This window comes from Sphaeramia orbicularis, chromosome 20 (genome assembly GCF_902148855.1).
Source record: "Sphaeramia orbicularis chromosome 20, fSphaOr1.1, whole genome shotgun sequence".
In the NCBI taxonomy this organism is placed as follows: domain Eukaryota; kingdom Metazoa; phylum Chordata; class Actinopteri; order Kurtiformes; family Apogonidae; genus Sphaeramia; species Sphaeramia orbicularis.
The window spans coordinates 44,599,406-44,613,351 of NC_043976.1; the positions used below are offsets into that span (position 1 = coordinate 44,599,406).

At 39.8% G+C, this 13,946-nt stretch overlaps 1 protein-coding gene across 1 annotated transcript in view; it reads left to right on the forward strand.

The window, feature by feature from the left end:
- LOC115411248 (phospholipid phosphatase-related protein type 5-like) overlaps nt 1-13,946 on the forward strand; it is a 115,711-nt gene that overhangs the window by 28,574 nt on the left and 73,191 nt on the right. The window contains exon 2 of the mRNA XM_030123292.1: nt 8,041-8,173. Coding sequence (XP_029979152.1) covers nt 8,041-8,173 — 133 coding nt within the window. The remainder of the gene's footprint in view (nt 1-8,040; nt 8,174-13,946) is intronic.

The following is a 13,946-nucleotide window of genomic DNA, read 5'->3' on the forward strand; positions in this document are numbered from 1 at the left end:
ATTATATCGTACAGATCCCAGTGGATCTACAAACACAACGTTTAATAACAGACAGAATATCGGACTTCTATGAAGACATGTCAGGTTTTCATATTTGTTCAGATTATTCACTTGTTTTGTGAAGTAATAGTTTGTTTTAATGTAAATACAGTAAAATTACATGAAAATTGAGTAAAATTGAGAGTTGTGAGTATTTCTAGGTTGTTATGACAGTCTTTTACTGGTCCGACCCACTCCAGGTTAAATTGGGCCGAATGTGGAACCTGAACTAAAATGATTTTAATATCTTCATTATAATTTTTCCATTTCATTTCAGTATTATTTGGTATTTCAGTCCATATGTTTGACACCCCTGATCCACCAGGTCCACAAACTGAACCACCTCCAGACCCTAGAACTAGATCCAGTACCAGGTTAGTGTTGGTGGTTCCAGTGGTTCCAGTGGTTCCAGTGGTTCCAGTCTTCATAGTAATGGAAGCGTTTGTGATCCTGAAAATCCTGCTGCTTCCAAAGAGGCTGTAAAGCTAATGAAACTACACAGCGCCGCCTTCACTCATGTTCTTTTTTCCTTTCTTTCTTTTTTTTTTTTTTTCTAGATAACAGCCTTAATATCCTCAGTTGGAGCTCTTTCTGTTTTGATTGCAATCACTGAAGTGTGAAACTCTCAGAGCGATTCCTATAAATGTGTATTTTATGGACACGTGAAACTCAGTCAGAAATGATTGTTTTAGTTTTAAATGGCATTTCCAGCCCAGCATGCGTTCATGTGTTCATTCTGCTAATATCCAAAATATGAATAAAAGCACCCATGACCTGATGGAGTTTCAACATCCAGTTCTGAATGTGATGGGAAAGGTTCAGTTTTTTTGTAAATATGACTGAGGCTCCGTTCACATTCAGGTAAATGTGTCCTCATGTGACCTGTGTCCAATCTGTTAAAGACACTTTACACCAGTCTGGATTTTTTTTGCTTCTGATCTGATTTTTTTTTAGGATTAGTTTTGCCGATACCGATCTGATACTGACTTTTTACCATGAAATTTAGATTTAAATGTGGAGTCGTTATTTCTACACTGTAAAAAAAAATCTGTAATTCAACAGAATTTTCACTGTTTATTTTACAGATTTTTCCTGTATTTTTAAGATACAGGAAAATTTCAATGAAATGACAAAAATAGACTGTGATTTTACATGTCAAATGTAAAATAACAGGAAAAAAACTGTCACTGTAAATAACCATAAAATTTCTATTTTTTAAAAGAAATGTTTTCTTTTTTCACAGAAAAATACAGTTAAAATACATTTGCAAATGTATCGTAATTACACAAATATTTCTTTTCTATTTATGAGATTAAACTGTTAATTTAAAGTTTAATAATGTAAAAAAAAAAAAAAAACTAATAATAATAAAACGAGATGAAATTACTGACAATTAACCATTTAAGAAGTATTAGCTCTGTCAGTTGAACCAGACTTGTTTGTTAATTGACAAATATCTTGTGTAATTACAGGAGGTTTCACAACAAAAATGTTGAATAAATGTATTTTTGTGAATGTATAACATGTATAAGCACTGATAAACTGTCCAAATACAGTTTTTATCAGTGGATTAGACAACTGAGTCTCAATGAAAATGATTTATATAAATATTTATAGGTAATTTGATTGTTTTAATACATGTAAATATTCTTTATTAAACATTAAAAAGTCAAAAAAATATGCAAAATCTCATGTAAAGTTAGGGCAAAAAACTGTATTTTAATTATGGAAAATTACCGTATTTTTATGAGTTATTTTCCATTATTTAACATTATTTTTGCAGCGCCCCAGCTGCTGGAATATTACTGTTTTTTTACGGGGTTTTTTACAGTGTGAATTTGGCCCCTGAAAGAAAATGAGTTTGAGACCACTGGGTTTGAGTAGTGTTAATTGAGTGCAATTAATTGGATTTTCTACTTCTACTTATTCTGTTTACTCAGATGTGTTAAATATGTTTCCTGTCAATTCGTTTACATCAGACTAGATGGGTGGGGGCGGACCCTGAGGCGTGTCAGTGGGTTCAGATCCCACAGGTTAATCCTCCTGGTTGGACTCGGTGACATTAGTTTCTGTTGAAGCAGGACTGGAACATGTTCAGTGGTCTGAGTGCAGCTGTGTTCTTGGGCTGGATTAGCCCCTGGAACGTCAGCCTGTTAAAGGGGTCTGTGGGTCATGTGATGATAGGGATAATGAGGAGACCAAAGCGGCTTAGGTGGCCAGGGGGCGGGGCTTCCATCGGACTGTGGCACAGTACAGTTAAAGGCCAATTACACAGTTCATCTGTTATTACAGTACTTTAACCATGGAGCCTTTTCTACGGTGGGGAGGGGTGTAAACACGGGGGATTAGGGATGTAACGATTACTGGTATAATGATAAACAGCAGTAAAATCACAGACGGTTAGTATTACCGATTAAATTCGAGTTATGATAATCGTGTTTGATTAGCGCACTTTTAGGGAAAAAAAAACCCCTATGTAAAGATCTGCTTTAATGTCAAATATTTGAGTATAGTTTTAATTTATTAAAATTTAGATTTTCTGTACCTAATATTTGGAACCAATATTCACTTTTAAAGTCACTGAAAAGGTTCGTTAAGCATCTGTGTGTTATTTATGCAATAAATTATATACATTTTTCAAATCGGATTTTATATTTTTTTGTGTGTTTTCTGTCCTTTTATGTTTTTATAGTAGGTTAAAGTGAAAAAATAATAGACAGATGATATAGATGAAGTTGTGCTGAAAAAACAGATCCCAAACATGGGTAGAGTAAACATTTGTTTCTATAGTATATAAAGGCAAAATCAAAAGGACTGAAAAACAGACAGAATAGGCTCAGACCACTAAGGGTTAATATTTGAATGTTTCTGACACAGAAGGGACATTGTACTGATTATTTTATTTGTTTGTTTGTTTTTTTGTTTGTTTAGTTTTTTTAAATACAACTTGGTTAAATTATTTCAGTGTGAGTATCAGTACGTTTTGAACATTTTGAGCACAATTTCAACAATACCACGATAATAATGATAACCGTTAGAATTTTGGTCACAATAGCTGTGATATGAAATTTTCAAATGGTTCCATTCCTACTAGGGATGGAACCATGCATCATGACACAGTTCAAAACATAAAAATGAATACGACAAAGAAGAGAAAAGATACGACAAAACAAAAATTTATACTGAAACTAAACTAAAACTAAGCATTTAGAAAAAAATGAAAACTAATAAAAACTATCAAATCTGCTCTAAAAATGAATTAAAACGAACTGAATTAGAGAAAAAAAAAGTCAAAACTAAATAAAACTAAACTAGAATGAAAAATCCAAAACTATTAGAACCTTGATCCAAACAATGTCATCTTTAAGGTTTGGTGGGACTGACTTTCAGCTCACACTGACGTGTCCATAAGCCCCTCCCCCTCCCCCTCCCCCTCCCCCTCCCCCTCGGCCCCACCCCCCCAGCTCATCCCTGCTGCTGTGTGTTCAGGTGATTTCCCTCTGGAATGAACTTTTATTTGAAGTTTCCTTTGTGTTTTTGGTTCAGTCCTCTCTCTTCCTCCTCTTCCTCATTTCTCCCTCTTGTAGTCGACCTGATTTAATCACAGAGGTGGTGTGTGTGTGTGTGTGTGTGTGTGTGTGTGTGTGTGTGTGTGTGTGTGTGTGTGTGGGGTCCACCCACCAGTGGACACATGTGCACACAATAACGCACCGCACGCTTCAACACTTGATGTTGCGTGTGCTGACAGTTCTGTGTGTGCTGCCAGGTGGAAACAGACCAGACCAGGTCAGGAGGTCGCCGGTTCAAATCCCGGTGGGGAGAAACCTGTAAATGAAGGATTAATCCGTCAGCGGACCGAGTGTAAAATCAGCTGAGCCCCAGGAGCACGACTGTGGGCGTGTCCTGGAGAGGGCGCCACAGCGGCGTTCCTCAGATTCAGCTGTGGTCAGAAATAAAAGACACTGGACACAAAGGCCGAACAGCGAAGCAAGGCTCTGAAATACTGTCCAGGTGCACATGTCAGAAGTTTATGTATTTTTGTTATGTCTTACACTCCTGTTTTTTAGCTCGACGGGTCATGAGCTGTTCTGAAGGTGTATGTAATAGTTTGCTATACTATGTTGCAAATAAACATTAATTTTAGACAACATTTAGGCTATATAATGATTATTTTTATTAGTAAGTTTTAATTTTTTTATCAATTACTATAAATTTCAGGCGACCCCATTTGAATTCCAGGCGACCCCATGTGGGGTCCCGACCCCAAGGTTGAAAAACACTGGTTTAGAACATGTAAATGGTTCCTGATATCAGTCTAGTTCCTACTGATCATTAATAGAAGTCATATATGGACTGTGATTGGATGAGTTTTCTCCTCCAGTCAAAGTCCCGCCCACTTCTGTGTCTTTCGTACTGATGACCTCATGTATTTATTTCTCAGCTTCTCCATGAAGTTCCACAAAATTTACTTTGAAAGATTTGTTATTTTTAATATAATAAAGTTAAATGTATGTTGTTTGTTTACAAAGTTTTGAAAATATAAACAGACACTTTTGGCACAGGAACACATTTGGACTGAAGCCAGAGTTGGAGGATAAAAAAAAGTAGGTTTCAGGAGATAGTCCACTGTAAAAAGTTTAAGAACCAGTGTAGAAGATGATGTTTGGGTGTGTAAGGGTTAAAGGTGTTTGCTGAAGCGTTTGCTGTACTTGTCTGTTGTGGGTCTGCTCAGCCGCTGCTCATTTGTCTGTTTTGGTTGTTTCCTGGTCTCTTACGTAACCTTCTTCACATTCAGTGTTCCATAAATACAGACTTCATTAGCAGCTGTTGTTCTTGTCCTCAGTTGGAGGAGGACGTGCATGTGCAGCTGCAGGAGACAGTGGACTGCAGGCAACAAGGAACTGGAACTGTTTCAGTAGGATCTGGGATTCAAAGATGCCTCTGCTCTTTAACCCACAACAGAGAATAAAAGCAGAAACAACAATAACAAACAAACAACAACAAACAAACAACAACAAACAGGCTTTGGCCGGAGTCTGGACTCTGTTTATGGGTTTTCATTTGGTTTGAAATCAGGTTGAGCTGCTGTTTTAAGTACAAACCAGACTGGAGGGTTGGGAGTTTTCCTATTTTTTATATTCCTGTCAGTTTATCAGTTTATATATATATATATACATAGTAGCATTCTGGTGAGAAGTCCAGACATTCAGGAAGTTTATTTATTATTATACTCAATAACCATCACAGCGTCATGAAACAAAGGAGCAACTAAGCTGATGGCGCAAAAAAATGAAATCAATAGAATTAATCTTTCCACAAGAAAACAACTAACAAAAAGGGTAAAACACACCGTAACTGTTATCAAACAAGAACAACACTTCTTTTAACTTGTATGGATACGGACGGAGTGCTCTGTCCGTCCTCTGCGTTTATGACCTCTGCCAAGGAGGTATCAGACAGGAAGTCGTTAAAAACGTTCTCACCACAGTACATGGCAGCTCTACTTTCCTGAGTTTGTTTTATTTTGGTGTTTGTTAAAACATCATCTGTAAGTATTAGATGGTAAAAATGATTGCAGACTTTACACATTGTTGTTTGGTTGCACATTTGAGGGTTGGAACATTCATAGTGACCTATAAAATGTATAAAATCACTATGCTAATCACTATGCTAATCGTTCTGCTAATCGTTGTGCTAACCACGATGCTAACTCCGATGCTAGCAGTCTCAACTCGTTGTACATATGTGGATGTACTGGTTGTAACCTGTGATCATTATTTGACATGAATGTTGATATGGATATTTCCATTTTTTCTGTATTGTTACAGTTTCACAAAAAAGACTTCTTCAGTAAACTCCACTGATCATCCCCCGGAGTCTGTGAAGTTTCTGGATTCATGTTTACCTGTTTGGATAGCTGGTTTGGCAACTAGCAAAGCTATTTACAAGAACAGACGTCAGTTTGAGAACAGGAGGAACAGACAAAACAAGAAAATGATGTTTGGAAATTCTATTACATTTGGAAAATTAAATGAATTTTAATAAAGACCTACTTTACAATTATTTAAAGTGTGTATACAATGACATACTTCCACGTACATATATGTTCTTTCCCAGCACAGAGTAACATTTACCCTGTTGATGATTTATTTATTACCTCTGCCAAGGAGGTTCTGTTTTTGCCGGCATTGGTCTGTCTGTCTGTCTGTGTGTCTGTCTGTCTGTGTGTCTGTCTGTCTGTGTGTCTGTCTGTGTGTCTGTGTGTCTGTCTGTCTGTGTGTCTGTGTGTCTGTCTGTCTGTCTGTCTGTCTGTCTGTCTGTGTGTCTGTCTGTCTGTCTGTGTGTCTGTCTGTGTGTCTGTGTGTCTGTCTGTCTGTCTGTGTGTCTGTGTGTCTGTCTGTCTGTGTGTCTGTGTGTCTGTCTGTCTGTCTGTCTGTGTGTCTGTCTGTCTGTGTGTCTGTCTGTGTGTCTGTGTGTCTGTGTGTCTGTCTGTCTGTGTGTCTGTGTGTCTGTCTGTCTGTCTGTCTGTGTGTCTGTCTGTCTGTCTGTCTGTGTGTCTGTCTGTGTGTCTGTGTGTCTGTCTGTCTGTGTGTCTGTCTGTCTGTCTGTCTGTGTGTCTGTCTGTCTGTGTGTCTGTCTGTGTGTCTGTGTGTCTGTCTGTCTGTGTGTCTGTGTGTCTGTCTGTCTGTCTGTCTGTGTGTCTGTCTGTCTGTCTGTCTGTCTGTGTGTCTGTCTGTCTGTCTGTCTGTCTGTCTGTGTGTCTGTGTGTCTGTCTGTCTGTGTGTCTGTCTGTCTGTCTGTCTGTGTGTCTGTCTGTCTGTCTGTGTGTCTGTCTGTGTGTCTGTGTGTCTGTCTGTGGTCTGTCTGTCTGTCTGTGTGTCTGTGTGTCTGTCTGTCTGTCTGTCTGTCTGTGGTCTGTCTGTCTGTCTGTGTGTCTGTCTGTGTGTCTGTCTGTCTGTCTGTCTGTCTGTCTGTGTGTCTGTCTGTGTCTGTGTGTCTGTCTGTCTGTCTGTCTGTCTGTCTGTGTGCAAGATAAGTCAAAAAGTTATGGACGGATCCTGAAACCTGAAAATTCTTAAGAAAAATAAGTGCAATTTGAATAATATTACGCCTTAGTTTATCATTTATACATACGCATCACAACTTACAGATCTACAGATACACAAAACATTTAGTAAGAGGCAGAGTATTGGTACAATTCCACAGACTTCTATGAAGACATTTCAGGTTATTCACATTTTTTGTAAAAGGCTAGTCTGTAAATGTAAACATTTTTGTGTAATTTAACTTTTTTTTACACTAAAACAATGAGAAATATTTACAGTTTCATTATTTATAGATTATTATGATAATATTTTACTAATTCTAACCCACTTAAGACTGAACTGACCTAAAATGATTTGAACATCCTTGATTGTTCATATCTTCAGTGTAATTTCTGCATTTCACAAATTCATCCCAGGGGCTGGACTGGACCCTTTGGTGGACCAGTTTTGGCCCCCGGGCCACATGTTTGACACCTGTGAGGTAGAGGATCTGTTCATAGAGCGACTGTGTGAGTTAGAGAAAAACTACTGACAGATTTATGACAACTACCCTCAGCAAGATCAACACTAGTATCATAGTAGTGTTGCCTCTGCCGTCTCCATGTTTTTTTATTACTGACTTTCTTCTTCTTCTTCTTCATTAAACTTTCCTCTTCTTCGTGGTATTTGTCCAGTATGGTTAATTCAGAGCGGCGCCCCCTGGTGGATTAATTGACAAACGCTCATTCCAACACATTAAATGTCAGTAGCAGCACTTTGTTCCAGTCAGACTAATGACAACGACAATAAAGCACATTTACAAAAGGAACTAACAACTGGAATGGGATTATTAAGGACTCGTATCAGTACTCAGTATCGACAAGTACTCAAATGGAAGTACTCGGCGTGGAATAAAGTGGTATGGGTGCATCCCTAGTTGATGTGAGCCACTGTGTTTGCTGTCCTCTTTCATCAGATCACCGTAACGGAGACCGTGCTGTTCCTGGTCCAGTACACGTCCAAAGAGTTCGACAGGTCAGAGAAGACCGTGGCCACCGGGGACTGCTGTTACCTGAACCCGCTGGTGCGCAGGACCTTCCGCTTCCTCGGTGAGTCACTGAAACACACCGGCAGATAAAACCGGTCCAGAGGTGTCAGGGGTTCAGGCCCAGACTGAGGCTGAATCCCAATTCACAACTTAGCCCCTCCCCCTTAGCCCTACCCCTCGGTTTTGCACGTACACGTGAAGGGGTGGGGGGGTCCCAATTCTCAATTAGACAGAGGGGAGGGGCTAAGGGGGAGGGCTGTTTGACCCTCAAAATGAAGATTTTTCAGGACCACACTACAAACACAGGGGTCTGCTAAATTTCCCATAATTCAATTCCAATCATGGGTCAGATGGAGGTAGATGCAGCAAAACAAAGAGCACCAGTGACCAAAGAAACGCACAAATGGACAGATTTACTGGAACAACTGAAGCATGTGATCGTCTGTATAATGTGATTTGCCTTGGTGGAGGTCTGCGCTCTCTGAGTGCTTCTAGTTTTTTAGCTTACCGGCCGACAGGCCCTAAACTATTGTCGTCATATGGCGTCCGTTAGCGGTGGTGGCGTCTGTCGTCCATTACAAAAACTTCAGTCGTCTTCTTCTCTGAAACTCCAGTTCTGACTGACTTCATACTTGGTATACAGCTTTTGTATGATGATGTCAACACAAGGACTTGAAATCATTTTGATCCAGATCTGATTCTGGATTTGCTGCAACTTTGAAAACTTTTCCCATTATCACAGATAGGAAGTGGATTGAGCCAATAAATCAGTATCAATGATATCAAGTGTGAATTTAAGTTTTTTACAGATCTGATTGGAATATGAGCAAAACATGGACTATTTCTGTAACAGAATAAATACACAGAACTGGGTGAGAATAAATGGCATCTGGATACATTTCCCAAAGTTTTGAATTTGGCCGGTAAGATACAGGACCATTGGTCCGATTTTTATTATTTTGATTGATTTGTATTTAGTTGATGACGTCATGCTCCAGCTGAACACCAGCTGAAACCTTTTGGAGCTTTGCTGTAGCGCAGACCGTTCTTTGGCCGATAACGCGTGTCGTAGCTTTGACCCGGTTCTACGTGGATCTGTGGTTCCTTCCTGGAGCTGGAGCTCACAGATACCCAGGACTGCACCGGACTCATTAGGACTAGAAAGGAACACTGATTAGAACTGATTACAAACTTTCTCACTGAAGACAAAAGCTGGTCGGCCTTTATCAGCTGAGAGGATTGGAAATAGTGTCACCACTGCACAGTTTCACTATCTGCATGTGGATGTAGTTCAGAAGGACACGGTGTATGGGCACACACAAACATACATGCATTATTCCAGCGTCAGCAGCAGGAGGTCAGCCAGCCTGTGGTTAAACTGTACTCCCTTTTCCATTGGACATCTGTGCTAAACTGTACCTATATTTACTAAACTAGTGGCATTGTACCTGTAGTGCCATTGTACGATAGCATATGTAGAACTTGTGTGCCACCACTATCCATTTCACAGGTGTCAAACATGTGTCCCCGGGCCCAAATCCGGCCCGCCAAAGGGTCCAGTCCAGCCCTTGGGATGAATTTGTGAAATGCAAAAATAACACTAAGATATTAACAATCCTTTTAGTTCAGGTTCCGCATTCAGACCAATTCAATCTCCAGTGGGCAGGATTCAGTCAAATACTATCATAAGAACACAGAAATAACAACTGAACAATAACAACAATAACAACTAAATTAGCCGATAACTCCTCCCCTAAATTAGCTGATCAGATCTACAAAGACACTAAACACTGAGGAACAGGCTGAAAAGAGTTCAAATTGGACTGAATTTAATACAGACATTTCAGGTTGTTCATATTTGTTCAGATTATTCACATTTTATTGTTACAGGATAGTTTGGAAATGGAAATATTTTCAGAATTTAATGTTATTTTTTTGCACTAAAACTTTAAGTTGTCATTATTTATAGGCATAATATTACGTGTTTCTTGGGGAATTTTTGGGTGGTTTTTTGGTAATTTTTGTGTGAATTTTAGGTGGTTTTGGAGTAATTTTTAGGTGGTTTTAGGGTCATTTTTGGGTGAATTTAGGTAAATATTGAGTAGTAACTTATCATTTCTACATGTGCATCATGGATCAGATCTACAAAGACACTAAACACTGAGGAACAACAAGAAAATAGTTAAAATTGTGCTTACTTCTCTTTAGACATTTCAGGTTGTTCATATTTGTTCAAATTATTCACATTTTATTGTTACAGGATACTTTTTAAATGTAAATATTTTAATAATTTAATGTTATATTTTGCACTAAAACAAAGACAAACATTTGAAGTTGTCATTATTTATAGACATAATGTAATATTATTTTTTCCCATCAAACCCAGTAGTAAATCTGCAGTCATTCTTTTTTGTGGGTTCTTCTGCTGTTATTATTTGACTGTAGATCAGATTGGTCTGTATGTGGAACCCACACTAAAATGAGTTCCACAGCCTGGACTGTGGAATTTATACACTTTGTAAATTCATCCCAGGGGTCGGATTGGAACCTTTGGTGGGGACGCATTTGGGCCCCGGGACGCATGTTTGACAGCCCTGGTTTACAGACACCTTCCCTCTTGTGTTAAACACACAGTGTGTTTCAGTTCTGCCTTCATCGTCCTCTTATGATTAAGTGAGAACAGGAGATAAGGCTGCAGAAGAGGATTATTACCTAGATCCCTGAGGGCGGATCCAGGCGGTGGCCCAGCTTTACCCTCTCATTTCCACATCCTCCATGTCATTCACACTCCTGCTTCATGTTAACAGGCCTCTCATTCCAGGCTAAAGCTCTGTTCATCCCTTGGGGACTCATTGGAATTAGTTATCATGCATTATACACTGGTACAGTGTTGTATCTGAATACGGCTTATGTCGCGGTGTTAATTGATGTCAGTTTTAAAGCGTGCACTGCTATGATGCCTCAGCTGGAGTCATCTCTCCCCAGTAAAGCAGATCAACGGCCCCAGCTTTTGGATCTGTGAACCAGCTCGTCCCTGTTGGAGGAAGCATTCATTAAAGGAACATATGCTAATCTAAACCTCCAAACAGGGCAGCTTTTCAAATGTGGGACTGAAATAAGAACATTGTCCACCGAGGTTATCATCGTTAATGAAAACTAACAAAATGACGAAAACTAGACTTGTAAAAACATTTTCGTTAACTGAAATAAATAAAAACTATAATTAAAAGAAAAAAACATAAGTAACTGAAACTGTATTGTGTGTTCACAAAACTAACTAAAACGGATAAAAGTTATGGATAAAATTGCTTTCGTTTTCGTCTTTGTCAATGTTGGATTGATACGAAATCAATTTATTTCGCTATAGTAATTGTAGCTAGCAGCACCATATGATATTTAAGGGTCCGTCACTTGTGTTCACTTGTGGTTTCCAGTCGTCTTCTGGTCCCCACTCTACCTGGAAACATGGAGACTAAAGTTGGGAGAAAGCAGCAGAGTCCTGTCTGGGATTTATTTGAATATGACAGAGAAGAAGAGAAAAGAAACGACTAAACTAAAACTAAACTAAAACTAAGCATTTAGAAAAAAACGGAAAACTAATAAAAACTATCAAACCTGCTCTAAAAACGAATTAAAACGAACTGAATTAGAGAAAAAAAAGTCAAAACTAAATAAAACTAAACTAGAATGAAAAATCCAAAACTATTAGAACTTTATTGTCCATGTTTGATTAAAGTGGGGGAGGAGCCTCTCAACAGGACTTCCTGTTGGGTCCTGAAGGTCCGGCTCACAGTGTCTGAGGTCCAATCAGTTCGACTAAACGGTGAAAGCACCAATTCATGTCCCTGGAATTAGAGACACTAATGTGATGTGTCATTAGAATCCTGCTCCAGGGCTTCATCTACAACCCCCCCACCCCACCCCACCCCCCCAGTTTCATTTCACCTTGTCCCATCCAACAGGTCACCAGTGGCCCCTTTAAAGGCCTGGGCTCCAGCCATGTTAGGACTAGTGTGGTTCTGGTTCTGTTTGAACCACATGAACACATGTAGCATATATGACTGAGATGCTGTGGTAATAAAGGGGTAATAGATAATAATAAGAGAAGAGCTATAGTCCAGGGAGGGAAGTGGACTGTTTGAAACACTAGACAGAAACAGGAACATAGTGAAACATGGGATTTATATTGAAGACATTTGTACAAGGTTATATATGCAACATAGTTATTATAGTACTTTTAAATCCTGATAAATTTGGAGGTAGCGCCCCCTTGTGGTGCAGGATGTTTGAAAAGTATAAGTTTATCGATTGGAATAATGTTATTTTTGTAATTATTCTCGATTGTTCTTTTAACTTCAGTGTGCTACCTGGCATTGTTTTAGTGGTAGTCCTGTGTTGTGTTTGGTCCTCCGCCCTCTTCTTCGTTGGTTTATGTCCGGTCTTCTTCATGTGTTTCCAGGGGTACCCCAATATAAAGTCAGGTTCCTCCCCTTCCTCTTCCCTTTTCAAATGTCATGTCACGGACAGAAGTAGGTCATCCGTTTTCTGTGCTTGCGCGAGGAAAATGAAAGATCCAGCCACTGTGGCTACATGAGTAGAAGTGAGTGTAGCCACAAAAAGCCACAGATAGGGATGGGAATCGAGAACCGGTTCTTTTTTGAGAACCAGTTCCCAGTAGCTCGATTCCTTGGAATCGTTTGCCTGCCTGCTTAACGATTCTGCTTATCGATTCCGCCTTCGTTGTGCATGCGCGATGACATCACACCTACGCTGCATTGTTTTGGTCAGAACGTAGCCAAGAAATGGTCCAAACGGACCACACCAGGTCCAAACAGACCACACCAGGTCCAAACAGACCACACCAGGTCTAAACAGACCACACCAGGTCCAAACGGACCACACCAGGTCCAAACAGACCACACCAGGTCCAAACAGACCACACCAGGTCCAAACGGACCACACCAGGTCCACTGGAACACTGTCAAAGCTTCCATGTTTTCTAAAGGGTGGAATTCCTCCAATTTGATCAAACATTTGTCCACAGCATGTGAATCATTTACAGGAATGTCATGTATTTGATACACTACCTAGCGGCACTTGTGAACGTAGCGGCAGAGTGAACGTTGGGCCGGTTCCAGTTCCAGTGTGGGCAACAAACGTTGTACCCAAATATAAGTTTCTGAAGGTAGGGGAAAGGAAATGAGGTGCACAGCAATGGGAGACAAGCCGAACCGAGTCGAACCAGTTCCACGTAGTAGAAATGCAGCAATAGAGTAAAGAGTCTGTAGTTTCACTTTAACTGCACCCCCCCCCCCCCCCACCAGGCCCGGCGTCATCTGTTCTCATTATTTGTTCATACTGTATATGTTCTATTTTCTGTGCAGATGGAAATATAAAAGACAGTTCATGCAAACACACCCGTTTGGACTCTTTTATTCCCTCACTCAATGAGAATCGATAAGGAATCAGATCAATAAGCAATATCGGTAATGGAATCGGAATCGTTAAATTCTTAACGATTCCCATCCCTAGCCACAGCCAGTCTGGGTCCAGTCTGGGTCCCTGCAGCGGGGCATGTAGTGGACCGCGGCAATGAGCATAGCTCCTCTGGGACATTTTGGGAACAGTGAGGTCTTTTTTTTTGCATTCTGGTGCATTTTGAGCTCAAAAATATGTTCAATCTGGCTTCAGTTTCATACAAAAAAAATCATAAAAAATTAACTTAATTAATTGACTGTGGAATTTTTACACTTTGTAAATTCATCCCCGGGGTCAGACTGGAACCTTTGGGGGGGCCGCATTTGGGCCCTGGGACGCATGTTTGACACCCCTGC